At 36.7% G+C, this 26581-nt stretch overlaps 4 protein-coding genes and 2 non-coding genes across 11 annotated transcripts; 3 read left to right on the top strand and 3 right to left on the bottom strand.

The window, feature by feature from the left end:
* The first annotated feature begins 2182 nt into the window (after window positions 1-2182).
* On the top strand, window positions 2183-3739 carry LOC106348230 (rhodanese-like domain-containing protein 17). Of its 5 annotated transcripts, none has more exons than XM_048751721.1 (6): window positions 2193-2547; window positions 2628-2778; window positions 2911-2964; window positions 3082-3254; window positions 3372-3451; window positions 3607-3739. In XM_048751721.1, exons 1-4 carry the CDS (start codon window positions 2387-2389, stop codon window positions 3175-3177), a joined length of 462 nt encoding a protein of 153 aa, XP_048607678.1. In that variant the 5' UTR covers window positions 2193-2386; the 3' UTR covers window positions 3178-3254; window positions 3372-3451; window positions 3607-3739. The 5 variants fall into 5 exon arrangements, with proteins under 5 accessions (XP_048607680.1, XP_048607678.1, XP_048607677.1 ...); XM_048751720.1 differs by having other exon boundaries at window positions 2196-2547; window positions 3372-3521; XM_048751719.1 differs by having other exon boundaries at window positions 2196-2547; window positions 3372-3631.
* On the bottom strand, window positions 3655-4922 carry LOC106345786 (3-oxoacyl-[acyl-carrier-protein] reductase FabG-like). Of its 2 annotated transcripts, none has more exons than XM_022720472.2 (2): window positions 4551-4922; window positions 3655-4476 (listed from the first exon to the last, which is right to left on the bottom strand). In XM_022720472.2, the coding sequence occupies exons 1-2, from the start codon at window positions 4566-4568 to the stop codon at window positions 3655-3657; spliced, it is 840 nt and encodes a 279-aa protein (XP_022576193.2). In that variant the 5' UTR covers window positions 4569-4922. The 2 variants fall into 2 exon arrangements, with proteins under 2 accessions (XP_022576193.2, XP_013640420.2); XM_013784966.3 differs by having other exon boundaries at window positions 3655-4473; window positions 4551-4915.
* An 8448-nt stretch (window positions 4923-13370) lies between these two features.
* On the top strand, window positions 13371-13477 carry LOC125584713. Its single transcript, XR_007321622.1, has one exon. It is a non-coding gene; the product is annotated as a small nucleolar RNA R71 (small nucleolar RNA).
* Window positions 13478-18500: 5023 nt separating this feature from the next.
* Window positions 18501-20497, top strand: LOC106345785 (protein EARLY-RESPONSIVE TO DEHYDRATION 7, chloroplastic). The gene is made up of 4 exons (XM_013784965.3): window positions 18501-19518; window positions 19718-19884; window positions 19961-20045; window positions 20132-20497. The coding sequence occupies exons 1-4, from the start codon at window positions 18581-18583 to the stop codon at window positions 20307-20309; spliced, it is 1368 nt and encodes a 455-aa protein (XP_013640419.2). The 5' UTR covers window positions 18501-18580; the 3' UTR covers window positions 20310-20497.
* A 569-nt stretch (window positions 20498-21066) lies between these two features.
* Window positions 21067-21140, bottom strand: TRNAI-AAU. Its single transcript has one exon. It is a non-coding gene; the product is annotated as a tRNA-Ile (tRNA).
* A 1907-nt stretch (window positions 21141-23047) lies between these two features.
* Window positions 23048-24895, bottom strand: LOC106389484 (rac-like GTP-binding protein ARAC1). Its single transcript, XM_048751222.1, has 7 exons — window positions 24526-24895; window positions 24360-24447; window positions 24160-24269; window positions 24007-24070; window positions 23586-23650; window positions 23437-23502; window positions 23048-23335 (listed from the first exon to the last, which is right to left on the bottom strand). Exons 1-7 carry the CDS (start codon window positions 24622-24624, stop codon window positions 23234-23236), a joined length of 594 nt encoding a protein of 197 aa, XP_048607179.1. The 5' UTR covers window positions 24625-24895; the 3' UTR covers window positions 23048-23233.
* Window positions 24896-26581: the final 1686 nt, after the last annotated feature.

Raw genomic sequence — 26581 nt, 5'->3', positions numbered from 1 at the left:
TGGTTCCAAAGATAAATCCTCGTAAATGAAAAGGAGCATATATTGATAATGGTCAAAACGAGGCAATATAGTTTTGTATGATCTCCAGAAGAGAAATTAAACATGACTGACGAAAATTCAGGTACCTGAGACAAATGAAGAGATCTCAATAAGTTATGTCATGTATGAAACAAAATGGAACCGATAAGAAAATTGACGTCGATGATATTATACATGCAAAGTAGCAGTTGATATAATAAATGAGAAAGAGGATCATGAAAGAAAGTCTATTGAAAAGTGTACACAAAGAAATGATTGGCCAAATCAGAAAGATGCAATAGACAAAGATATAAACTTCTTGTGAAATAGAGAAGTATTTGGACCAGTAGTCCATACACTAAAAGGTGTAAAACAAGTGAGATGTAAATGAACCGTTGCACACAAAGAAGGATCAATATGAAATTGATTGTGAAGAGACATAATTTCATATGGTAGATGCAACTAGTTTCAAGTTCCTTATAGTCTGGTAATAAAGGAAGAACTTGAATAAAACAATCCACTTGAAAAATGTTAATCCCTGAAAGTATAATCCATGAAGGATTGATGATATCAAAATCATGTTCCCGGGAACTCTGCATATTCGATCGAATTGAAACAAACTATTTTATGGGATATATGAAATATTAACAAATGTATCCATTTGTATTTATCAAGAGATTATAAATCAATAGAATCATGATTTGAATATAATCAAAACTCCTGAAGAGTTATAGAAAAATTATATTTTGAAAGAAAACTCTTGACAATACTATATTGTTTTTATGTATTCTAAACTGGAGATCTAAAACTGAGATGTTATCATAAAGATCCTTAAAGTATTTTATTTAAGACGCTCGTATATGTTTGGTCCTGAAATACCATACGTAAGAGTGTTATTTAAGAAAATTATTAATCTTTTTCATTACTGAAAGATGTAATTTCATATGAAAAGAAAGAAAATCATAATAGTAACTTCTATAGTTACAAATGAATAATTCGTATGTACGAGACGAATTTTATACGATTATATGTAAGAAATTTGGTTTGAAATCCAAATAGACCAATAAACTATTGTCTAAGTCAAAAGAGAATTATGGACAAGAAGTCTAAAGGCCCTAGATATCATAATAGAAATGAATAGAGTTTATTCTCTTAAGCTTAATTCTCTGAAGAGAGTTGATTGGAATGCATATCCTGAAGATATTGTTTCCAGGGAAAGAAATATGATAGTAAGTGTGGTTGTACTCTTTTTCCTTATCATGGTTTTTTTTTTTTTTTTTATCCCATTGGGTTTTTCCATGACAAGGTTTTAACGAGGCAACAAAGAACATACAAAAGATAGACAACCAAAGAGAATGTTACAATTTGAGAGATGAAAATCTATCATTGTTCTAAAGGTTCTATGACTACTCATTCGAGGGGGAGCTTACGTAGTTGTACTCTTTTTACTTTTACTACGGTTTTTCCCATTGGGTTTTCCATGACTAGGTTTTTAACGAGGCACCACGTAATACAAGATGGATGATCAAGGGGGAGTGTTATAAATTAAGCATTGAAATGATCATCCACTTCTTTACCAAACTCAAGCACTATGATCATCCACTCCTTTACCAACTCAAGCACTATGATCATCTACTCATCAAGCATTATGATCACCCACTCATTTACCAAATTAAGCACCATCTTTGTTATTTTATGTATTGTTGTTCACTATAAATATCATCACTCATCTCACTCTTTTGTACACCAAAAACAAGAACAAGAGTTTATAATCAAAGAATCATTACATTTTCTTCTTTCTTCTTATAATAAACTATCTCCCTTATACTAGTGTTATTTGCTTCCTACGGGTATTAAATTCTACTTTTATTTAAATTTCTCGATACTATAAATTATAAGTTATTTCATAACAAAATTAAGAATATCAGGCCTGGTTCAATTAAGCGCACACGTTGCCAACAAACGCCGGTAGAGAAAGGTAAATGCCCTTTCACTTATTAGAAATAGACGTGTTGTTTCTGTGTAAAACACGGTGATCATAAGTAAAAAGAACTAGACCACCACGTACATGAAATATTGAATCAATGTAGCCTCTACGTTTATTTTAATTTTTCTTTTTGAAAAGGAAGCTGACCATTATTGAATGTTGACAAAAATGTCTAGTTGGGAAAAAAACTGACAAAAAAGGAAAACAATACAAGAGGCAGTAAATCCAACGGCGGATATACCATCTATACACGCCTCTGCCGCCAAAATGAAAACAAGAGTACTCGAATCCAACGGCGGATAGCACCGGATTCAACAAGGATAGATTTGGACTGCTAAAATATATACAGGTTAAAACTTATGAATCTTCTTGTTCAATAAAATGGTTTCCTCCCACTTTATAAGATCAGTTCTTTTTATTTTCATTGTTTATCTTCATCTTCCTTGCACGACTTTATCAAACTCAGAACCAGAAGATATTACTATCGATGTGAACCAAGCCCATAAACTTCTTCATCAGGGCCACACTTTTCTCGATGTCAGGTAAAGTTTTAAGAGTGTCTTTACTATTGTTCGATATACATTTTTCAGAGATTTTTGAAATTTGAGATATTTTAAAACAGAACTGTTGAAGAATTCGAGAAAGGCCATGTTAATTCAGAGAAAGTCTTTAATGTTCCCTACTGGTTCTATACTCCACAAGGTCAAGAAAATAACCCAAATTTCTTGAAACATGTTTCATCTCTCTTTAACCAAACGGATAATCTCGTCGTGGTAATAACACATGTCTTTGTCCTGATCATGTGGAAGTATAGTTATATTATATAATAGTATATAAATCTTTTTTTTTAACTTAAATCACTAGATCTGACGACTAGAATCTGTTGTTTAAATATTCTTGGGTAGGGATGTAAATCTGGAGTTAGATCTTTGTATGCTACCAGAGTTCTTGTTTCTTCTGTAAGTGCCAAAAGATTATATATTTAATTATTTAAAAGAGGATCTTCGTTATGCATTTTCCTTGAACTTATCTTAGTTTGTTGCTGAGATTTATTGGGATTTTTGATCATGTGACAGGGATTCAAGAGTGTAAGAAACATGGATGGTGGTTATATCGCTTGGATGGAGAAGAGATTTCCAGTTAAAGTGGAACTCAAGTACGATGAGCTCTGATTCATTTCAGCTAACCAAAGATGGGATGTAAATCTGGAGTTAGATCTTTGTATGCTACCAGAGTTCTTGTTTCTTCTGTAAGTGCCAAAAGATTATATATTTAATTATTTAAAAGAGGATCTTCGTTATGCATTTTCCTTGAACTTATCTTAGTTTGTTGCTGAGATTTATTGGGATTTTTGATCATGTGACAGGGATTCAAGAGTGTAAGAAACATGGATGGTGGTTATATCGCTTGGATGGAGAAGAGATTTCCAGTTAAAGTGGAACTCAAGTACGATGAGCTCTGATTCATTTCAGCTAACCAAAGATGGCATGTTAAATTGAATTTTCAAACTTTAGATGTAATATCATTAGTTTTATTACTACAAGTAAACTAATCATAACCTTTTGGATATTTATATGCTTTTTATGTGTAAATGTTTTCAGTTATTATAGCAAAAAGAAACACAAACTGAAGATTTTGTGGTTGAGATTTCAAAGAGAAGAAAAAATGGGCAGGCCGGGCACTGTAGCTCCGGAATCAAGAATGTATATATTGCCGGAGACATATTTCGAAGAGTCGTGAATTAGATAGCGAACCAGTGAGGTAATCCCCGGATCCACGGTCTGTTGCACCTTTAACGGGATAGTCCGCTCGGTCACATTCTTGAGCCACTTTTTCTTCATAAGACCTTGTGTCATCTCTGACTCCAAAAGCCCCGGTGCGATAGAATTCACTCTGATATTGTAAACACCTAACTCAATAGCCATCACCCTTGTCATGGTGTCAACACCGCCTTTGGAAGTAGCATACGCGATTCCACCAGGAACTACACCGCGGTGGAGCCCCGAGATGGATGAAATGTTTATAACCGAGCCACCACGGTCTTTAGCGTCACGCATTAAAATGCATACGTATTTGGATACTAACCAAGCTCCCGTTAAGTTGGTTTTAAAGACTTTGTCCCATTCTTTTTCTGACAGATCCAAACTAGACTTGACAGTGCCTCTGATTCCGGCATTGTTGACCAACGCGTCGATCTTTCCAAAGACTTCCCAAGCTTCTTTAACAGCTTTCTGAATGGTGGCTGCGTCTGATGAAACGTCTAGCTCAAGGGCAGCGGATTGTACTCCTGTTGTGTTGATTTCAGAGCAGAGAGATTTGAGACGATCCACACGACGAGCTGCTGCGATAATCTTGCAGCCAGCTTTGGCTAGATCAAGACAGATCTCTCTTCCTATACCAGAGGAAGCTCCTGTCACGAGAACCACTATGTCTTTAAGTTCACACCATGGCTCCTGTTGCTTCGACACCTGCTTATCTCCATAACAAAATAATAGTGATAATCAAGTGAGCATAATGTGATACAAAAGAAAATAAAGTATCTCACAGTTTGAAGGTTGCTCATTTTCTTCCTCTATGTGTGTGAGTGTGTTTGGTGCATAACACAGTTTATATACAAATAAAGAAAGACTTCTCTCTAGATCAAAGCGACAGTTTAAAAATGGCAAGATAAGTCTGCAACAGATACGTATGATCCCCCATACTGATTTGGTCGGATGATTTTACTATTTTTATTGCTATCCGATCATGTCTTCGAGATGAAAAGATTTTGTTCTCTTTTTCTTTGGTAACAAGCGAAAAAATCAGGTTTACAGTTTCCAAGATATTTTCTACATTTTAATATAGGTTTTATGTAAGAATTCCCCCAAAAGAAAACGTCTCATTTGGCATTTTTGTAAATATAATCTCAATTTTGTAAACAGGCAGACCAAACATAATATACTACTCTGTGTAAAATTATAAAAGTTTTTTTTAAAAAGTATCTATAATATAAATATATTGTTTTGGGTGATAAATAAATTTTATTAACTAGGTGATCTTTCCTCGCAAACGGATATAAAATTTCACAAAATAATTATTAAATAATTTCTATATAAATAAAAAGATTGTATTTTTAAAAAATAATAATATGTATAGTTATCTTAGTTATGTGCAATTATATGTATAAAATTTGACTATTTTATGTGTTTGTTGTATATTATATTGCATTTATTATACGAGTTGAATCTATATTATTAAAATTGTAGTATCTTTTGGTACTGTTTGGAAATATGAATAGCAATATAAATGAAAATTATTTAGAAACATAGATAGCAGTATAAAAAAATATAGTGTCTATTTTAGTAATTTCATTAATATAATTTCATTAACATAATTACATTAATTGTATGTTAATATTTCACTCAGTTTAACAATTTCATTAATTATATTACCTTCAGAATACATCACATCATTTATAGTGCAAATTTTTATTTATTAGTCAATCAAAATTAATTTTATGCCAATTATAAAATATAAAATGTAAAATAACTGGGTTTTGCATATGGTTAGACATTCAGTTTAGTTTTTTTTACTGAAACTTTTTTATATATTTTAGTTTAAATCGGTGAAAAATTATGTAGCCAAAAACATAATTCAAAAACATGTTTTGTGAATAAAATAATAATTTAAATCAAATAATAAAAATATACTACATTTATTGTCACTTAGTTTTTCATTATATATAATTATTTTACTAAATAAAAACAGTTAGGCATGAACATTGATTATCCATTTATGTACGAATTTTTCTTTTCGGGTATCATTATTTTTTGTTTTGAAATTAGGCTCCGCTTGAATATTATAAATTTATAAATGGGTTTTGAGTCCTTGTGGGTCTGGATGAGTTCGGTTCTCATCTATAGGAACCTAAAAATATCTAAGTAACAAATGTATCTGAAATGGCTTCGGATATTTGTACCAAAAATAATCATATTACAGTATTTAGTCTAGGTCTTTTGAGTACAATTAGTTATATTACGATCCATCTAAAATATATAACACTAGTTATCAAAAGCAAATATCAATGTATAATAATATAAGAACTAATGTCCGCACGAATGCGCAGATCAATCTCTAGTATATGTTTAAGGTTCTAGATATGCAAAATCAGATTATTTTTTAATTTTATTTAATTTGACTCTTTTGAAATGTTAAATAATTTGTACGTTATATTTTGTTTGATAAAAATAAAAATTACAATAAATTAAACTGTTAAACGGTTTAAAATAATTTATTAAAACTTCATGTAGATATATGCATATTTACTAAATAACTGAATTGTAATAACTATTTAATATAATTGAAGTAAATATATTTTAAATTAAAAATGAAATTTTAAATGATTTTATCAAATATATTTTTTCAAAATCATGTTTATGTATATTTATATTATTCCATATTTTAGTTTTATGAATATTTTCTTTTATTTTTGTTTAGTTTGGAATATATCATAAATACTCAAATATCTACCTAAAATAAATATCCATTAAATAAAAAGCAACTTAAATAACCAAAAGGTTTTGGCCTAGTGGTAGTGGGCTCACAGCTGTGAGTACCTGTTCATTTATAACTAATGCAAAAATGCAAAATAAATGATGCTAAACAACAGTTTTTTTGTAGTACTCCTGGCTACCCGGAACGCCTTAAGTTGTAAGATAACGCGGATCCTGTGGATCTCATAGTGATTAGTTTTTGGGTCTATAAAGCCTTTGGGATCACACTACGGTTATAAAATAAAATAAAAATATATTACTTAAATACTTAATATAATGTATAGTTTTGTATTTGGTCAAATATTAACGATTATATGTTTTGATGATGCATTAAATTTTTTTTATTATGAATAAGCTTATTTCTAAAGTTTAAACAACGTTCTGTTATTTTTAAAATTTAAATAATGTTATCTTTGCTGAGAGAGGTCCTCAGAATTTTTGAAAGTTGACACTATGATGTAGGTCTTTGTAAACTGTTTTTTTTTTTCGAATTTATCTGAGTTTCTCGATAGGATTTAATAAGATTTCCATCATTTTCTATATACTATATTGATGGATCTGTTTAGCTTCGAAAATAACGTACTTAATATTGCAGAGTGAATTGGTTACCATATTTTCTGACTTGAGTTTGAAATGTTTTCCGGTTTATACCAGGATCATCTATTGCCCCGATTAACATGCAAACTGCATGGACTAAATCCCAAACTCTAACTTCTCACATGACTGAGATTTTACGTCGAGGACCTCGGAAAGAGTGTTTTAACATCGCATACCACTTGGCCACATCCACGCGGATGAAATTTCTGTCATTGGGATTCAAGAATGTAGTAAACATGGACAGCGGGGTGGTTATATTTTCTTGGATAGATAAAATATTTCAAGTTAAAATGGAACTCAAGTAATTAAGATGTCCTCTAATTCCGATAATCCAAAGATAGCATGTTAACTTGAATTTGCAAACTTAGATGTAAAACTGTAGAGTATATGTATAGAAGGGTAGATTAGTCATTCTGTAATACCTAGCTTAGCTCCTATAATCACTACAAATATTGTAATCACATTACATAATGAATTCATTCGGCCTACATTCTCTATATGGTATCACAGCTTGATATCTAGGGATCTGAAATTTTTTAAAAGCCGCCAACCACAAACTCTTATCTCTACTCTTCTTCTTCTTCACGCTTCATCATGTTTTCTTCTTCTCCGGCTTCTAACGCTGAAACAATAACGGTGTCTGACACTGTCAAACTTCTCAACATCAACATGACAAATGTTACCAAGTTAACGGCTTCAAACTTTCTGATGTGGAGCCGCCAAGTCCACGCACTATTTGATGGATACGATCTCGCAGGCCACCTTGACGGATCGGTCATTATCCCGCCACCAACAAACACTGTCGACGGGGTAACTACGCCAAATCTGGCGTATACGTTGTGGGAACAACAAGATAAACTGATCTATAGTGCATTGCTTGGAGCTATAACCATAACGATACAACCAATTCTCTCCACCGCAACGACCTCAAACCACATCTGGGAAACACTCTCTGAGACGTATGCGAAGCCCAGCCGTGCCCATGTCAAACAGATCCGTCAACAACTCAAAACTTAGACCAAAGGAACGATGTTGAAATGGACATTTCAAGGGTCCTAATTCAAATCATGTAGTATTTAAGATGTCAATCCATTTTTAAGTATTTTGATGCAAAGAGAATGCAGGTTCAAACTTAATCTAAGTGCATTCAGTTCAATGAAGTGGTTTGATTAAACTAACAAGATTCTAACACAATTAACTAGCAACTTTCAAGCAAAGAGATAAGGAAGGAATCATGGGTATAGGAATTTGATTTCAGATGACTAAGATTTAATCTAAAATGGCAAGGTTTCAATCAACACATTTCCCTAAGTCTAGATAACATTCCTAAGCAAGTTCTTTGTCAAGACAAATGCTCATTTACTCTCATTGATCAAACATCAAATGTCTTTGGTTTGTGTCAATCAAGCAATCATTAAGAACAAATCATTGAACTATCTAAATTCTCCTAACATCAAATGTCTTTGGCAGAGTAAGCTAAGAGCATGTTGAGTTGACTCAGACATTTCATCGAACACCTTTCGGGCAATGAAATGTCTAGATTTCAAATCTAAAATGGCCAACTCTAGATTAACATTAAGATCACTCAATCAAGCAAGAAAACATATTAATCTACTCTAAACATTCTAGATCATCACTTAATCATCCTAATCATCTTAACCCATGAATCCAAAAAGAGTCTACTCACTAATCTTCATGATTAACCTTAAACTCATAATAGATTCAGGAGAAATTATGTTAAGAAGATGAGATAGACTCAAATTACTCAAGAAAGAAAGAATAGATTACTAAAGATTCAAACTTTCTCCAAAGTATCACTGTATTTTGAGAGAAAACAAGATATGTCCCAAAATTAGGTCTAAAATGTATTTATAGTGCTCTAAAAACGAAGGGGTAAAAATTGGTAAAAACAAAGTTGCAGATTTTTCTAAGTGTCGCAACTGGTTTTTGGACGCGTCGTCAGGCCGCTGGGACATAGGCCGCTCCAACACTTGGATGTGGACGCCTTGACGATTCCTTAGCCGCGGCCTCTAATACCGCTGCAGCAGGCCGAGTGAGCTCGTGCAAATTGACATCAAAACTTCGTGGCCGTGACATACCGCTGCAATAGGCCGCTGGGAAATATGCCGCTCCAACACTTTAGCCGTGGAATGAAGTAATGTCGTCTAGGATTCACAGCGGCTTTGTGGCCTGGCGTTTAAGCCGCTGTGGAGGCACAAAGCCGCTGCGACACTTGGTCTCCATTTCGTTTCTCGACCACAATCACTCCTTTTGCCTTCAATCAAGTTCTAGATGGTCTAAACTCACCAAATGGCATATCCAACACCTGATATGGACTTATGCATGGAAATGCAACCTAGTGATGTCTAAATGACACTCTAAATGATTAATATATACACTAAATGATAGTTAGAATCATGCAGATTCACAAGATATCAACTCCCTCACACTAGTCCTTTACTTTTCCACAAGTAAACTTTCAAGAGATAAAATGAGAGAGGTTTGAAAATGAGAACTCATAATCAAAAGAACACTTTCTAGCCTTCAACTTAACATCCTAAAAGAAAATATAGCAAATAGCATGAGCAATCCTCTTAGTACACTCTAACTTCTCAAGGCCTATCAAGACTCTTTTATCTTTATACAAGTTGTAATGCCATTGAACCAACAAGTTCCTTAGCCAACCCTCACACTCATTCAAACACACACACACAAGTGAATTCTTGCAAATGGATATTTGATGTCAATCATTTGGCTTGGTGAGAGAAGATGGTCTAATGTGAAGAAAAATGGGTTTCAAATGCATTTTTTATAGTGACTCACACTCAAGAATAGGAGCAAGATCATTATGCAAAATTTATCTAAGAAAAAGAGCAATTCATGCATACAATGCTGTGTTCTCATCATTCTGCCCCTTTTCTAAACGATTTCAAGTTTTACCCTTCTTTTCTTTCTTTCTCAAAACCAAAATACTCTCACTTTCATCTCTCACCCATTGAACTCTCCTTTCTTTCCTTTGATTTAACCAACTAGGGACTTGTTCTTTTGAATTTAAACTTTTAGACTTAGCTCTCTTCTTTTCTTTTCCCCCACTCAACTATTGTTTCTTTGATTCCTTTTTTTTAATTTGGGAGGGGGTTCTATTGATACTTTAAAGCTTTTCCTTTCTAACTTTCTTTGTCCCTAGGGGTTTCTTACTTTAAACACTCTTTTTGGTTCATCTCTTTCGCTCAATCTCTCTCATTCCCAAGATCAAAAGAATTTAAGCTCACAAACCCAAAAACCATCCTAGAGGCTAGCTCAAATGAAGTCTCAATGCTAGCCAAAGATGAGAACAACCCCATTGTCGCTCCTAATACTCTCAAGATTTTGCACATGATATGCTATCAATAAAAGGCCTCACTCAAGCAAATTAATGTTGGCTTCAAAGAATGGTGAGGGTTAATGGGTATGGAGTGTCATTTGGGTTAACAAAGATTGGTACAAAGAGAGAAAGATAACCCAAATGTGTATAATATCCATGATCAAGTATGCAAATGTCCATATGCAAGAGAAATTAAGTTCATTAAGCCTAGTTCATTAAGCCTAGTTCATTTGGAGTTAGTTTCAAGAACAATGTCAATCATCAAGCAAGCAACATGTTTCAAGAAGAGTTTTCAAGGCTCGAAGCTTACAAGCTTTTTCAAGATATGCTTAAGCTACTTGATATGTTTAGCTAGGATGTCAAATTGAGTTCTAGATATGTATTCTTTACAAGGTTTCTCCCTATTCATGAATGCAACTTATATGCTCTAGACTCAATCCTAAGAATGCAAGTGATGCAACAACATGCTTCGTTTTGTGTTTTTTTTTTTTTAATTTTTTTTGGTTTTGCTATGCAAATATGTATGTACAATGCAAGACTCAATGCAATATAATAAAGAAAACATGATCAAATACTTGGTACCTCTCCCAAACTTAGTTCACACAGGCTCTGTGTTAGTAAGTTGAAAGAAATACCCAAAAGAAAGAATAAATGCAAAGAAAAACTGGTATATACAATGAAAATGTTGGAGTGGTACCTCAAGCAGAGAGTGGAGAAGGAGGATCCTTCGCACTTTCAAGAGTGATGGTGAGGACTTGAGAGAGAAGCTCTTGAAGCTTGATTGAATCATCTTGGAGCTGCGGAGTGATGATGGCCTTTGCACTTGAGAATGGTGTAGACTTTCCCTTGCATTTGATCTTGTACTCAATAGCTCCATCCTTGAACTTCATTGGGTGAAGAGTGAGAGTGTGCGGCATCATATCAAAAGGTGGAGGGTGAGGTTCTTTCATCATCTTCTTCTTGTCATGAGCAGCCTTTGTGGCTCTACTCACCTCCTCCTTTGTAGCACTTTCCAAGTGCTCATCACACATCTTTTTAGAAGACTCTCCATCAAGACCTTCTTTTCCACTTCATCCTTAATTTTTCAATTGAAGGTCCTCCACAAGTAATGGTTCCCCAGTACTCAACATTCATCATTAGAGATTTGATTGGGTAGGAGACAACTTTGTTCACATTGAGGAGTGTGACCTTCTTGTTGGCAAAGTCAATGCAAGCTCCTACTGTTGTGAGAAATGGTGTGCCAAGGATCAATGAGACTCTCTTCTTAGTTGCCATCTTCAAAACAGTGAGGTCAATAGGAATGGTGCAAGCTCCAATCTTCAAAGGAAAGTCCTTGATGAGACCAATTGGGGTTGTAGAAGAGGAGTCCCCAAACATTAGTAAAGATGTGTTTGGCTCCATGTTTTCAATCCCAAGAGTCTTAACCATCTCCATTGAGATCACATTCACACTTTCCCCAAAATCAACAAGAGCATCATCAAGTGTGAACTTACCAAGGGAGCAAGACAAGGTGAACTTCCCTTGGGTTTCTAGTTTGGGAAGGGACTTTGGTGTGACTGGTGGATCAAGCTGCATAGTAGAGATGTTTAGGAGCTCTCCTACTTCTTCTTTGTGAGCTAGAATGTCCTTGATGAGCATCATTTGGACATGAGCGTCATGCATATTCGATATCTGTGGAAGCTTGACTCCTACATCTCCCATGTCTTTTCTGAACTTGGAGATCACCTTCTTTTAAGCTTTAGTGAGGAACCTTTGTGGAAATGGGAGCTTGTCGTAAGGTGATTGCTCAACCACATGAGCTTCTTCTAGCTGAACCTCTTTTAATTGCGTGACAGCTTTCCCAATAACCGGTTTCTCAGCTTTGTGTCTAACTGGTTGCAAAACATTTCCCTCAACCTTCTTTACAGTTTGTATCTCAACCCTTTCCACAATATTGTGTTCAACCTTCTCCACAATATGTGCTTCAGCCGTGGCAACAACTTCTGTTCCATATATGAGTCTTTCAATCTGATCTTCCTCTTTCTCATGATCACTCAACTCAATCTCATAAGTAGTAGAGAGGATAACATTGCAATACTCTTTGGGATTCTGCTCTAATTTTCCTGGTAGAGATCCCATTGGGCTCTTGGAGGTTGAAAGCATAGAGGCAAACTGATTCTCCAGAGTCTTGAAGTGAGAGGAGAGTTGTAGGAACTTGTTGTTGAGGTCATTGTAGCTTCCATCAACTTTGGTGTGAAGGTTCTTCAGCTCATATTCAATGTGCTTCTCACTTCTAGTTTGAGACTCCAAGACCTGTTTCAACATTGCATCAGTGCTACTCTCTTGTGGAGCAGAGGTAGAAGATCTGGCTTGGCCTTGTGTAGACTGATTTCTTTTGGAGGAGAAGCCTTGAGAGTAGTTTTCCCTAGCTTGGTAACCACTTTGTTGGTTGTTATAGAAGGGTTTTTGTTGGTAGTTGTTGTACTGAAAATTAGGCTTTTTTTTGTACCATGTCCCATTAGCATTCACAAAAAACAACTCTTCCTGACCTTCTAGACCATCAACTTCACTAACCATAACCAGCTCTTCTTGTCTATGATCACCAACAAAGTTGAGCTTCTCTTGTTTGGCTTTGTTGGAGAGAAGCAAATCCATCTTCTCTTGTAGAGCTTTCAACTCTCTCTTTGTGTTCTGATCATCTCCTCCAATGCCTCTATTGCTCATGTCGTGGTCATCACTGCAGACTGAATCACTCTTAGCCATATTCTCTACAAGCTCCAAAGCATCTGCCTCACTTCTCCCCAAGAAGAATCCATTGCTAGCAGTATCAAGTTGGCTTCTAAACTTGGGAAAAGCACCTCTGTAGAAAGTATTAAGCAAACTCTCCATATTGAAGCCATGATGAAGACATTGAGAGATGTAGCTGTTGAACCTTTCCCATGCTTCCCCAAAGCCTTCAAGATTCCTTTGATGAAATCTAGAGATTTCATTCCTTAGCTTAGCAATTCTTGAAGTAGAGAAGAACTTGGTGAGGAAAGCTTTCTTGCACTCATCCTATGTGGTGATTGAATCTCTTGAAAGGCTCTTCTCCCATGTGTGAGCTTTGTCTCCCAAAGAGAATGGAAACAACCTTAGCTTGAATGCATCTTCAGAGACACCATTGATCTTTGTAGTTCCACACAGCTTATCAAAGTTATCCAAGTTGTCTAGTGGATCCTCCAAGGCAAGACCATGATACTTGTTGCTCTAGATCATGTTTATCAAGCTTGATTTGATCTCAAAGTTGTTGTTTTCCACAGCTGGTGCTCTGATATCCAGCCTACTCCCATGTATATTGGGTTGACCATAGGTGCCAATAGCTCTAGCTTGGCGCTGATTCCCCTCAATCTCAAGCTCAACTCTGTCCAAATGAGCTTTCTTTTCTTCTCCTCTTCTCTTCTTTGCAATCTCCCTTTCAAAAGCTCTAATGTCTTCAACTCCTCAAGTTCATGTACCTGACATTCAAAAGAGCTAGGAGAGAGAATCAGTAACTAGATACAAGAAAATAAGACTTAGTCTCAAGCAAGGACCAAATCTCAATGTCAAAATCAACTTAGAATTGGCAACGGCGCCAAATTTGAAATGGACTTTTCAAGGGTCCTAATTCAAATCATGTAGTATTTAAGATGTCAATCCATTTCTAAGTATTTTGATGCAAAAAGAATGCAGGTTCAAACTTAATCTAAGTGCATTCAGTTCAATGAAGTGGTTTGATTAAACTAACAAGATTCTAATACAACTAACTAGCAACTTTCAAGCAAATGGATAAGGGAAGAATCATGGGTATAAGAATTTGATTTCAGATGACTAAGATTTAATCTAAAATGGCAAGGTTTCAATCAACACATTTCCCTAAGTCTAGATAACATTCCTAAGCAAGTTCTTTGTCAAGACAAATGCTCATTTACTCTCATTGATCAAACATCAAATGTCTTTGGTTTGTGTCAATCAAGCAATCATTAAGAACAAATCATTGAACTATCTAAATTCCCCTAACATCAAATGTCTTTGGTAGGGTAAGCTAAGAGTGTGTTGAGTTGACTCAGACATTTCATCGAACACCTTTCGGTCAATGAAATGTCTAGATTTCTAATCTAAAATGGTCAACTCTAGATTAACATTAAGATCACTCAATCAAGCAAGGAAACATATTAATCTACTCTAAACATTCTAGATCATCACTTAATCATCCTAATCATCCTAACCCATGAATCCAAAAGGAGTCTACTCACTAATCTTCATGATTAACCTTAAATCCATAATAGATTCAAGAGAAATCATGTTAAGAAGATGAGATAGACTCAAATTACTCAAGAAAGAAAAGATTACTAAAGATTCAAACTTTCTCCAAATTATCAATGCATTTTCAGAGAAAACAAGATATGTCCCAAAATTAGGTCTAAAATGTATTTATAGTGCTCTAAACACGAAGGGGTAAAAATTGGTAAAAACATAGTTGCAGATTTTTCTAAGTGTCGCAACTAGTTTTTGGACGCGTCGTCAGGCCGCTGGGACATAGGCCGCTCCAACACTTGGATGTGGACGCCTTGACAATTCCTTAGCTGCGGCCTATCATACCGCTGCAGCAGGCCGAGTGAGATCGCGCAAATTGACATCAAAACTTCGTGGCCGCGACATACCGCTGCAATAGGCCGCTGGGAAATAGGCTGCTCCAACACTTTAGCCGTGGAATGAGGTAATGTCGTCTAGGATTCACAGTAGCTTTGTGGCCTGGCGTTTAGGCCGCTGTGGAGGCACTAAGCCATTGGGATACTTGGTCTCCATTTTGTTTTTCGACCAAAATCACTCCTTTTGCCTTCAATCAAGTTCTAGATGGTCTAAACTCACCAAATGGCATATCCAACACCTGATATGGACTTATGCATGGAAATGCAACCTAATGATGTCTAAATGGCACTCTAAATGATTAATATATACACTAAATGATAGTTAGAATCATGCAGATTCACAAGATATCAGATGTCAATCGATGTGTTCAAGGTTTCATCACGCGCTTTGATCAGTTAGCGTTACTAGGGAAACCAATTGACATTGAAGATCAACTTTAGTATGTTCTTGAAGGGATACCGGAAGATTACAAGCAAGTCATTGATCAAATCGAAGGCAAAGACTCACCTCCTTCCCTCACAGAGGTTCATGAGAAGCTCTTGAATCATGAAGTCAAGCTTCAGAACAAAGGTGTGCTATCATCACCTTCCATCACCGCGAATGCAGTCACTCACAGTGGGAACTCAAGTGGTCCTAACAACAATGGTCGCAACAACAACTATCATGGGCAGAACCGCAACACAAACAATCACCGTAACCAACAACAGACATGGCAGCAACAACAAAACTTCTCTGCCCGTGGTGATCAGTCCTCTCGTGGTTATCAAGGTCGCTGCCAAATTTGTGGTGTCCAAGGACACAGCGTTCGACGATGTCCACAGTTGCAGAGCGCCGCTTACTCCTCAGCGCCCAGTGCTCAACCGTTCTCACCAAGTCCAAACGCATGGCAACCACGCGCTAATGTGGCCATGGCACAGTCATACAATCCAAATAGCTGGATCCTCGACAGTGGTGCAACGCATCATCTCACCACTGATCTGAAAAACCTCTCTCTACACCAACCATATACTGGCAGTGAGGAAGTCACGATCGCAGACGGCTCAGGCCTCTCCATCTCGCATACTGGTTCCACACTCTTACCCACATCCTCTCGCTCTTATACTTTAAAATATGTTTTCTATGTTCCCAATCTCCAGAAAAATCTTATCTCTGTATTTCGATTGTGCAACTCTAATAATGTCTCAGTTGAATTCTTTCCTGCCCATTTTCAGGTGAAAGATCTCAGCACGGGGGTCCGATTACTCCAAGGAAAAACTAAAGATGAGTTGTACGAGTGGCCCCTTTCATCCTCCAAAACCGTCTCCCTCTTTGCTTCACCATCACCAAAAACGTCTCATTCTTCTTGGCATTCTCGCTTAGGCCACCCGTCCACTGCTGTTTTACAAACCATTATTTCACAATTTGCTTTACCTGTTGCTTCTTCTTTACAAAAACATCCTTGTTCTCATTGCTTCATTAATAAAAATCACAAGCTTCCCTTTTACAAAAATACTATCACCTCTTCTCAACCCCTCGAGTATATCTACTCTGATGTTTGGACATCTCGAATATTTTCCATCGACCATTACAAATATTACCTTGTTTTTGTTGATCACTATACCCGCTACACTTGGCTCTATCCCCCTAAGCAAAAATCTCAGGTCAAATAAACCTTTATCCAATTCAAAGCAGTTGTTGAAAAACATTTTGCTGCCACCATCCAGAACTTGTATTCGAACAATGGGGATGAGTTCATAGGTCTGCGATCATTCATGGCAACTCATGGGATTTCTCATTTCACCTCTCCTCCACACACTCCAGAACATAATGGAATAGCTGAACGCAAGCATCGGCATGTGGTCGAGACAGGGCTTCCGCTTCTCCATCAAGCTTCATTACCGGTTGAGTATTGGACTTATGCTTTCGCCACTGCGGTATATCTTATCAACCGGTTTCCCACTCCAGTCCTAGCTCAATAATCTCTGTATGCGAAGCTTTTCAAGAAGCAGTCGAACTACTTGAAGCTACGTGTATTTGGCTGCGTGTGTTATCCTTGGCTTCGGCCTTACGCAACACACAAATTGGAGAGCCGGTCCCTGTCTTGCGTCTTCCTTGGGTACTCCCTTACACAGAGTGCGTACTTGTGTTTACATCAGTCAACTGGGCTTATATATGTCTCTTAGCATGTTCAGTTTGATGAATCAAGCTTCCCTTTTGTACACAAGAAAGCAACTCTGATACCTGAACCAGACACTACACCACCTATCTTCTGTCCACCGACCACCATACCCATCAACCCAACGCCACTCATACACGCTCAACAAGTTGCTTCCCCGGGCCAGGATCCTCACCTGCCACAGTCCTCGTCTTCACCGGCGAGTTCCGCTAGCTCTGCTGCAGCAGAACATGACAGTAACATGGGCTCAGGTATGAATTCACCGGTGCATACTAGTGATGCACACTCAGAAACAACAGGTAATGATATCTCACCCTTAATTCCTCCTACTTCTAACCTGCAGCCGGTAAATCCCATACCTCAACTGAACCCTTCTCCATCACCCGAGCCAAACCCCTCTCCATCACCAGTACCAAACGCTTCACAAGAACCATTACAACCCCAGTCCTAAACGATCATCCCATGAAAACCAGAGGCAAAAACCAAATTACCAAACCTTCAAAGAAATTCTCCCTCATTGCCATAACCAAAGACCCATATCCAATTCCCAAAACCGTGGCCCAGGCCATGCGAGATGAGAAATGGCGACGCTACTCAAACGGTCATCTTTCATCTTTGGAAACAAAGAAACAATTTGATCCACAACCAAATCTCACTATCTGGTGCATCAGTGTTCTATTTTATCGATAAGGAGATGAGAAACATTATTTCAGCTAGGAAGCATAGGAAGTAGTTCCACTCGCTCATGGCCTCCTGGCTGAAATGATCACTTAGGTGTGAATGCTTAAGTTAAATGGTGATTCATCTTGTTTTTATTTTTTTTGCCAAAATGGCTCAAACTTAAGATCTTGCTCTTGTAAAATCTTAGTTTCATTGTAATGATATTTACAATTTAGCAAGAAAAAAAAAATGGCGACGCGCCATGAGCGATGAATATGATGCTCTTTTAGATTTTAGATGCTCTTTTTATGTGCTAATGCAACTTCGGAGACAAAAAAAAATGGACCAACATGAGAAAAACTGCCGGTGAATCAACAAAATTCAAATACACAAACTAACCGTGTAACAACGCGGGAAAGATGTCGGTAAGTTTTAAACCGAACCGGTATATAATGGTACACGCGTTACTTACGCGTAGCTTCCACGTCGGCACATGTCAGACAGATACTTAGCTTGGTCACTTTCTTGGTCCAATAAATATCTTCGTCATAATCACAGAAACCAACTCTTCATCATTCCTTCGTTTATCTTCTCCGATTTTCAAAACCTCCCCGGCGTTAATGGAATCTCACGGAAACTCAAGCGACAAGCAATCTCAATCTCTCTACCCGACTGTCGACATGTCGAATCCCGAAGCTCCTCTAAACCCTAGCTCCTTCTCCTCCTCCTCTTCTACTACTAACCTCTATCCTTCCCTCGACATGGACGATCTCGCTCGTGATCTCTTCCCTGAGCAACCGGAGACGACTCCCATCCCCGTTTCAGCTCCCCCCGCAGCGACGGAGGAGGTGATTCTGAAAATCTCCGGCGCGATTCTCCACCTCATCGACAAATCGTACAGCGTCGAGCTCGCTTGCGGCGATCTCACGATCATCCGTATAGTTCAGGACGGAAACGTCGTCACCGTTCTCGCTCGTGTCGCCGACGAGATTCAGTGGCCGTTGACCAAGGACGAGAACTCCGTCAAGGTCGATGAGTCTCGCTACTTCTTCACCCTCCGACCAACCAAAGATTTCGGACACGATCCTAGCCACGAAGACGACGAGGGAGAAGAGAACGAGATGTTGAACTACGGACTCACGGTTGCTTCCAAGGGCCAAGAGCATTTACTGGAGGAGCTCGAGAAGATCTTGGAGGACTACAGCTGTTTCACGGTGCAGCAAGTGTCGGAAGAGGCGAAGGAAACGGGGGAAGAGGTGTTGGATGTGACGGTGGCGAGGGAGACGTCTCCGGTGGAACTTACTGGGGAGAGGAAAGAGATTGTGGAGAAGCAGTGCGCTGCGTATTGGACGACTCTTGCTCCGAATGTGGAGGATTATAGCGGGAAGACGGCGAAGCTGATTGCAAGTGGTTCTGGGCATCTGATCAAAGGGATTCTCTGGTGTGGAGATGTGACTATGGATCGGCTCAAGTGGGGAAATGATTTCATGAAACGGAGGTTGAGTAAGGCTGAGAAGGAGAGGGATGTTCACCCTGACACCTTGAAAAGAATCAAGAGGTAACAGTTTTTATTTAGTTTAAGTGTTTGCTTGAGAGGTTTGTGACTTTCTATTTTAGGAAACTATTTGGACAAAAGCATGCTCTTAGATAATGCAAAACTACTTCTTTTATCTTCTTTGAAATTAGATTTTAGAATTTCAAAATGTAACTATGGGTATATATGTGTATTGACCTTGGATTGTTTTGATTATGTTAAGAGTGAAGAAGATGACCAAGATGACAGAGAATGTGGCAAATGGCATTCTCTCTGGAGTCATTAAAGTTTCAGGCTTCTTCACAAGTTCAGTGGCAAACACCAAAGTGGGAAGAAAATTCTTTAGCCTTCTTCCTGGAGAAATCGTCCTTGCAACTCTTGATGGATTCAGTAAGTTTATGGTAGATACACTAGACCCTATGTGGCTATGTTTAGGTTGCTAACCCGTGGATTCTTGTTTTGATAGATAAGGTATGCGACGCTTTTGAAGTAGCTGGAAGGAATGTAATGTCTACCTCGTCCACTGTTGCAACCGAACTTGTTGATCACAGGTAAGTTAAGGTGTTATATATATAGAGAGATGGTAGTGTTGAAGAGAAAATAATTTATATATATATTTGGTGTTTGATGAATGCAGGCATGGTGGTAAAGCGGCTGAGGCAACAAACGAAGGGCTAGAGGCAGTGGGACATGCTTTTGGGACAGCATGGGCTGCTTTCAAAATCAGAAAGGCTATTAATCCCAAGAGCGTTCTCAAACCTTCCACGCTTGCAAAATCCGCCATTAAATCTGCAGCTTCACAAAAGAAAACCTAGTGAAGGGTTCCTGACGAAGCAAAAACAGACCATTTGATGATGTTTGTGTTGTTTGTATTGTCTATTATCTTTTGATGTAGGAGTGAAACTGAATAATTGTTTGGATTAGTTGTTGGTCTGAGTGTTTTGTGTGTTTCTCTGAGAAATCATATGATGTGATGTATTGAAAAATCGATAAGAGTTTACAATATCACAATGTTAATAGACACCAAGAACACTCGACACTGCCACAAGAGCCGAAATTCATATAGCAAGTTAATATAAACTCAACTTCTCTTCAACGAGTATCTACCATAATGCTAGAGAAAGTGGGAGTAAACTACAAGTCATCAATGCGCATTATCTAACTCGAGAACACAACTTTTCGGAAGAAGAAACCACCTAGTCCGCAGAGTGATTTACGAAAATCCTTACCTTATAACTTGATCCTAATGGACTGTGCCATGTACAATTACATTCCCATCTCCATCACTTCTACCTTACCTTTTTTTAACATTTAAACTCTGCCTGTGGATTAGACATTACATTTTGTCAGTGCAGATGCTAAAAAAGGATTGGATATGAGGCAACAAAGGCTGTAAGAAAAGCATATATTGGCCACACAGCTGGCACGTTCCAGTCATGGCTGATAGCACACGCACGCAAGGGTCTTCTGATAAAGCCAAGTGCTTGAACGTAGGAAAAGATGCCAATCTAACTAAAGCCTACTGACTGAAAGCTAACCATTTTGTCACTCACAGAACCATCAAAATTAAAGTGGCCCATACAGGTTTCGAACCTGTGACCTTCGCGTTATTAGCACGACGCTCTAACCAACTGAGCTAATGGGCCATTTTTTGATACATCTGATCATATTTTATTTGTTATGTACGCTTAGCTTGGATCTTCTAGTTCACTACAAGCAACATGAAGGGTAACGACCTGATCCCTTAGGATATTGAGACATTACGAGCTAGATTTGTAAAATATGATTTTCAACTACATATATAAACCTTCAAAACGCATAAATAAAAGAAGTTTTCTCTTTCAAAACGCCAGACCAGAATTGTTCTTCTTCTCTTTTCTTCCATCTATCCTTTTTTAAAGTTTGTGTCGTTTGATAGGTTTTTCTATGCAAATTTGGAAAAAACTTCATCGGTGGTTTTTTATGCAGATCGGATAGTGTGTAGCTAGGGATGTTAATATGGGCTCAACCTAACAGGGTTAGCCCTAACCCTGCAAACCCATTTGTAACCCTAACCCTCATTTTTTAAACAGAGTTTAAATAGGGTTGACCCTAATAGGACCAGGGTTTAAATTCTAACCCTTTTATTTTGATTCACACAACTATTATACAATATTTAATAATGTTTTTCATTAAAAAAAAACTTAAAATCTGAGTTTTCTCGCCAAAAACTGAACAACGAAATTTTCCGTCGAAACCGCAAAATCGAGTTTTCAACTAAAACAACAAAATCGAGTTTCCCTCCAAAAACGCAAAATCGAGTTTTTCATCAAAACTTCGAAATCGAGTTTTCCCGCCAAAAAATCAAAATCGAGTTTTTCGCCAAAACCTCAAAATCGAATTTTCCAGTGAAAACGTAAAATTAAGTTTTTCTGGAAAACCCGTAAAACTCAATTTCACGGTTTTGGCGGGAAAACTCGATTTGCCGGTTTTGTAGGGAAAACTCGATATTGAGGTTTTAGTTTTGGCGGAAAAACTCGATTTTGCGGTTTCGGCGGAAAAACTCGATTTTGCAGTTTTGGCGGAAAAACCCGATTTGCCGGTTTCGGCAGAAAACTCATTTTTGCTGTTTCGGCGGGAAAACGCGATTTTGTAGTTTTGGCGGGAAAACTCGATTTGCCGGTTTCGGCGGAAAAACTCGATTTGCCGGTTTCGGCGGGAAAACTCGTTTTTGTGGTTTTGGCGGGAAAACTTGATTTTGCGGTTTTGGCGGGAAAACTCGATTTTTCGGTTTTGAGGGGAAGAACTAGATTTTGCGGTTTCGGCGGGAAAACCCGATTTGCCGGTTTCGGCGGAAAACTTGATTTTGCTGTTTCGGCGGAAAAACGCGTTTTTACAGTTTTGGCGGGAAAACTCGATTTGCCGGTTTTGACAGGAAAACTCGATTTTGCGGTTTTTGCGGGAAAACTCGATTTTGCGGTTTTGGCGGGAAAACTTGATTTTGTGGTTTTGGTGGAAAAACTCAAATTAGGTTTTGGCGGAAAAAAACACAATTTTTTTTTTGACGGAAAAACTTTATTCTTAGTTGTGGAGCAAAAACTCGATTTTGCGGTTTTGGGAAGAAAACTTTTGATTTTGATGCTCAACAAATTGGAGGAAAGAATCATATCATATCTTAATTTTTCTAGTTTTATCTTTAAAATTTAAGAACAAAAATAAATGAAATATTTTTTTCAATTAAATGAGTTAACCCTGGTACCAGCCCTAACCGTTGATTATAATAGGGTTAAAATAGGGTTGGGTTAAAATAGGGCTGGGCTTATAATAAACAAAAGAGGGCTGGGCCCTAACCCTGTAGTTAACATCCCTATGTGTAGCGGTGGATGCGTTTGGGGAGTATACTAGTGTTATACAATACCACCTGCCATCAATGAGTCAACTCATGTAACAAGCATTATACAATAGTGCTGCCGATGTTGACATATCTACCAGGTTCATGGCTTAAGTGTCAATTTTTGTTACTGAAGGAAATGGGAGGAAGAGTAGAGATTAAAGACAAGGAGAGAAGTAGTGGTAGTGCAATATTAGCTCTCAGCTATAAAGCTGGAAGCTCTTTATCAGTAAAACCAGAAGTAATCGTGTTTCTAAGGATTAAGGGAGCTTATCACAGCGAACTCTGAACCATCTTTCTAAGGCCAATGTGTTTCTTCTTCTTGAGCCTTCACTAGAGAGTGGAAGAGAGATATGAGCGAAAGAGAAATTACAAAATGGAGCAGGCCTTTTGTGCCTTGCTCTTCTTTTTCTTCTGCTTTGGAGGTTGAAGTACCACTCTGATCGCTGCATCAAACACCCCTTTCACGTTCTGCATTTCGTTTTTAAAAAAATATATTAGTGAAAGCTATGAAGTAAAAGAGCAAACTCATACTCATCAAAAGGGAAGTTTTTTTTTTTTTAATTTCTTGCCTCCTGTGATTTTGAACTGCACTCGATGTACGAAGGAGCTCCAATTAGCTTCATTAGTTCCTCTCCCTTTGATTGCGCAAAGTGGGGGAATGGTTAAGCGAGTTACGTTTAAGTAAACAGAAGCAATTTGAAAGAATAGTAATGTATACCTGAGAAGTGGTAATAGGTACAGCACCAGGGTGGTCAACGAAGAACTGTTTGTCATCCCTAAGATCTGCCACAGAAGATGGAAAGTCAAATGGTGAAAAGGGTTTTCAGATTGAGGTGATCTTGTATAAGCCTTCATAATAATAGCTATATTTCTAGACAATGAATGAATTGCTTACATGCATAGGGTTGTCTCTTACAACAGAGGTTTTAGGTTAACTATAAGGAGAAAGTGTGAGTTACAAGAAAACATTTGACCCATAAACTAATCCAAAATTCAATAAAAGCGAAAGAAGGAACACCATAAACGAGCTTCTAAACCAACAAGTATCGCAACATTTGTATATGAACAAATCAAAACAGAACCAATGACTGCAAGGTAAGTGGATCAAGACAAAATGCAAAGAAGGGAAAGGAACAAACCTAGTTTGGTACCAACAAGAACAATAGGGACACCAGGGGCATAGTGGGTCAGCTCAGGGATCCACTGCAAAGCCCCAGAAGATTAATTAAAATCAGACTTTCATTTACAAGAAAAAAAACTTGTAGTAAGGCAAAAAGAAGGAAGGAACTCACCTTCTTGGAGACATTCTCATAACTAGCCTTACTGATGAGAGAGAAAGCCAAGATGAAAACGTCAGCACCGCGGTAACTCAAGGGTCTCAATCTGTTATAATCCTCCTGCCCTGTTCCACAAACAAAAACACCCCCAATGATTGATTAAAAAAGGCCATAGCTGCTTTATGCAACTAAGTAAGGAGAGTTCTCTTGAGTACCTGCGGTATCCCAGAGTCCTAAGTTGACAGTGGCTCCGTTAACAACAACATTAGCGCTGAAGTTATCGAAAACAGTTGGAACATAATCCTGTCCCAACAAGATTGAGAGTACAAGTTTCTTGCTTAATCAAACATAGAAGATAATAAAATAAATTGATTGATGTACCGTAGGGAAAGTGTTGCTGGTGTAAGAGATGAGGAGACATGTTTTGCCCACTGCTCCGTCCCCAACCGTCACGCACTTTATGAACCGAGATGCGCTCATAAATCGAAAAAATTCAACCCCTCAGATCTATGAGGAAACAACACCCGTCTTCTTCTCAATTTCAGTTTCGCCTATCTCTAAAAACCCTAGAAAATGTTAACCCTAAACGAAATCGGGTATGTGAGAGGAAGCGATCAATGAAGAATGAAATGAATCGGTGTATCGACAGAGGAAGTAGGAAAGCGATTGGCCGGACATTTATGCCGTTGAAGCGTTCTTTCTTTCTTTCACGTCTTCTCCATCCATGTACTTTTACTTCCCCTATTCTTTTGCTTCCTTTTTTTTTTTTTTTTAATTTATAATTATTTCCCTCTTTTCACCTTTCTGTTTCAATTTTTTTCCCTTTTATAAACTAAAGGTTGTTGTTTTCTTTTTTACATTTTAAAATTGTGGGTTTCTCTAGGTTTTATTAAATGAAAATTCTATACAAATATTTCAACTATATCCAAACTTTCTTTTACTTAAATTTAATTATTATTTTTAATTACATTTTTTAGTCGTACTCATTTATCACATCCATGGCATTTGTTGATATTTTATTTTAATAATAAATACTACTATTTGAATCCAAATAATATTAATTTTCATGAAATTAAAAATACTAAAATAGAAAATAGAAACAAAATTCAAAAATTTGTAAAATGTAAAAATATTAAGGGTGGAGATTAGGCTGTTGAGGCTTTTAGTTGGTCTAAAGTTCTTACAACCAATATTTAGCCAATCAAATTTAATGACTTTTGTTAATCTCAAAGTCCTTAAAGCCATTTTTATTATTTTCCTCTTGTTAAATAAGTGGTTTTTAAAAGCAACAATTTATGGCTTTAGGTTCTTCTCCTTTCCCCTGTTCGAAAGCGTTGTTCAGACGTTGACCGCGGTAAATATAACCAAATCAGTGAAGCAAAGCGTTGACCCACGTAAAACCGTCTAATTCATGCGTTGACCGCCTAATTTTGTTTATTTACATATAAAGTTGAATCACGTTAATTATATTTTACTTATTAATTGACAGATTTTGTGTAATTATTTATTACTAATAATTACAACTAGATCTTGATCCGTGCATCCGCACGGGATATTTTTATGTATATAATAATTTATTTGTGATTTATAGATATATTATAAATGTTTGTATATTTGTCGGTTGTTCGTATTGTTGGTTAGATGTTAAACTGACTAAAATGATATATACATAAATTTGATTATTTTTACTATGCTGATAATTTTTATATTATATTTTTTTTATAAATTTTGCCATTTAATATATTTGTTTATACTAATACATTTATTTTTCTATACCAAATATTTTATGGTTAATATTTTTTTACCATTTTCAACTTTATATGTCTCTCGGATCATTTTATATGCTAAACAAATGAGAAATATACAACACTTAAAAAACAAAAATAAATAGTTTTAGAATTAAGGTAATATTAATGTGGAGAATATTTGTTTTTGCTTATGTAGTATATTTAATATTTTAGAAATTACTTACCTTTTTTGTATTTTATAATTCAAATAAAATTGTGTGAATTATATTGATATGAGAATTATTAACATATTTTGTTTAAAATGTTTATATTTATATTATAACATGATTTTCGAAGAACTTGGTGTATTATGTTTTTAAAAAAATAGAAAGTGAAATAATTTATATATAATTTATAGCTAATATTTTTTAAAAAAATTAAATCAATCTGAAATATTTAATATAAAATAGTCTTTCATTCCATACAATTATAGATGCTTTGACTAATTATAAACTAATGGCCCAAAACACATCTTAACTAAATTTTCGTTAAAACAGTTAGATTAATGTTTTTAAAAATTGAAATTAGGTAATTGCGTGCTTTTGGTTGACAAAAATGGTTTTATTCAAATTTAGTAGATTATTTGAATATACCATTCATTAATCGCCTATGATTTTGACATTGATTAATATGTAATATTTCTATTTTTA

The sequence above is a fragment of the Brassica napus genome, chromosome C3 (genome assembly GCF_020379485.1).
Source record: "Brassica napus cultivar Da-Ae chromosome C3, Da-Ae, whole genome shotgun sequence".
Lineage (NCBI taxonomy): Eukaryota > Viridiplantae > Streptophyta > Magnoliopsida > Brassicales > Brassicaceae > Brassica > Brassica napus.
Note: the sequence above shows the minus strand (reverse complement) of the source record. Positions and strands in the feature narration are given on the sequence as shown.

Coding starts and splice junctions, on each gene's coding strand:
- LOC106348230 (XM_048751721.1), top strand. CDS start 2,387: ATGGTTTCCTCCCACTTTATAAGATCAGTTCTTTTTATTTTCATTGTT. Junction 2,548..2,627: donor CACACTTTTCTCGATGTCAG/GTAAAGTTTTAA, acceptor ATTTTAAAACAG/AACTGTTGAAGAATTCGAGA. Junction 2,965..3,081: donor CCAGAGTTCTTGTTTCTTCT/GTAAGTGCCAAA, acceptor ATCATGTGACAG/GGATTCAAGAGTGTAAGAAA.
- LOC106345785 (XM_013784965.3), top strand. CDS start 18,581: ATGGAATCTCACGGAAACTCAAGCGACAAGCAATCTCAATCTCTCTAC. Junction 19,519..19,717: donor ACCTTGAAAAGAATCAAGAG/GTAACAGTTTTT, acceptor GATTATGTTAAG/AGTGAAGAAGATGACCAAGA. Junction 20,046..20,131: donor ACCGAACTTGTTGATCACAG/GTAAGTTAAGGT, acceptor TGATGAATGCAG/GCATGGTGGTAAAGCGGCTG.
- LOC106389484 (XM_048751222.1), bottom strand. CDS start 24,624: ATGAGCGCATCTCGGTTCATAAAGTGCGTGACGGTTGGGGACGGAGCA. Junction 24,071..24,159: donor ATGAGAATGTCTCCAAGAAG/GTGAGTTCCTTC, acceptor GGGGCTTTGCAG/TGGATCCCTGAGCTGACCCA. Junction 23,503..23,585: donor TACCTATTACCACTTCTCAG/GTATACATTACT, acceptor GCGCAATCAAAG/GGAGAGGAACTAATGAAGCT.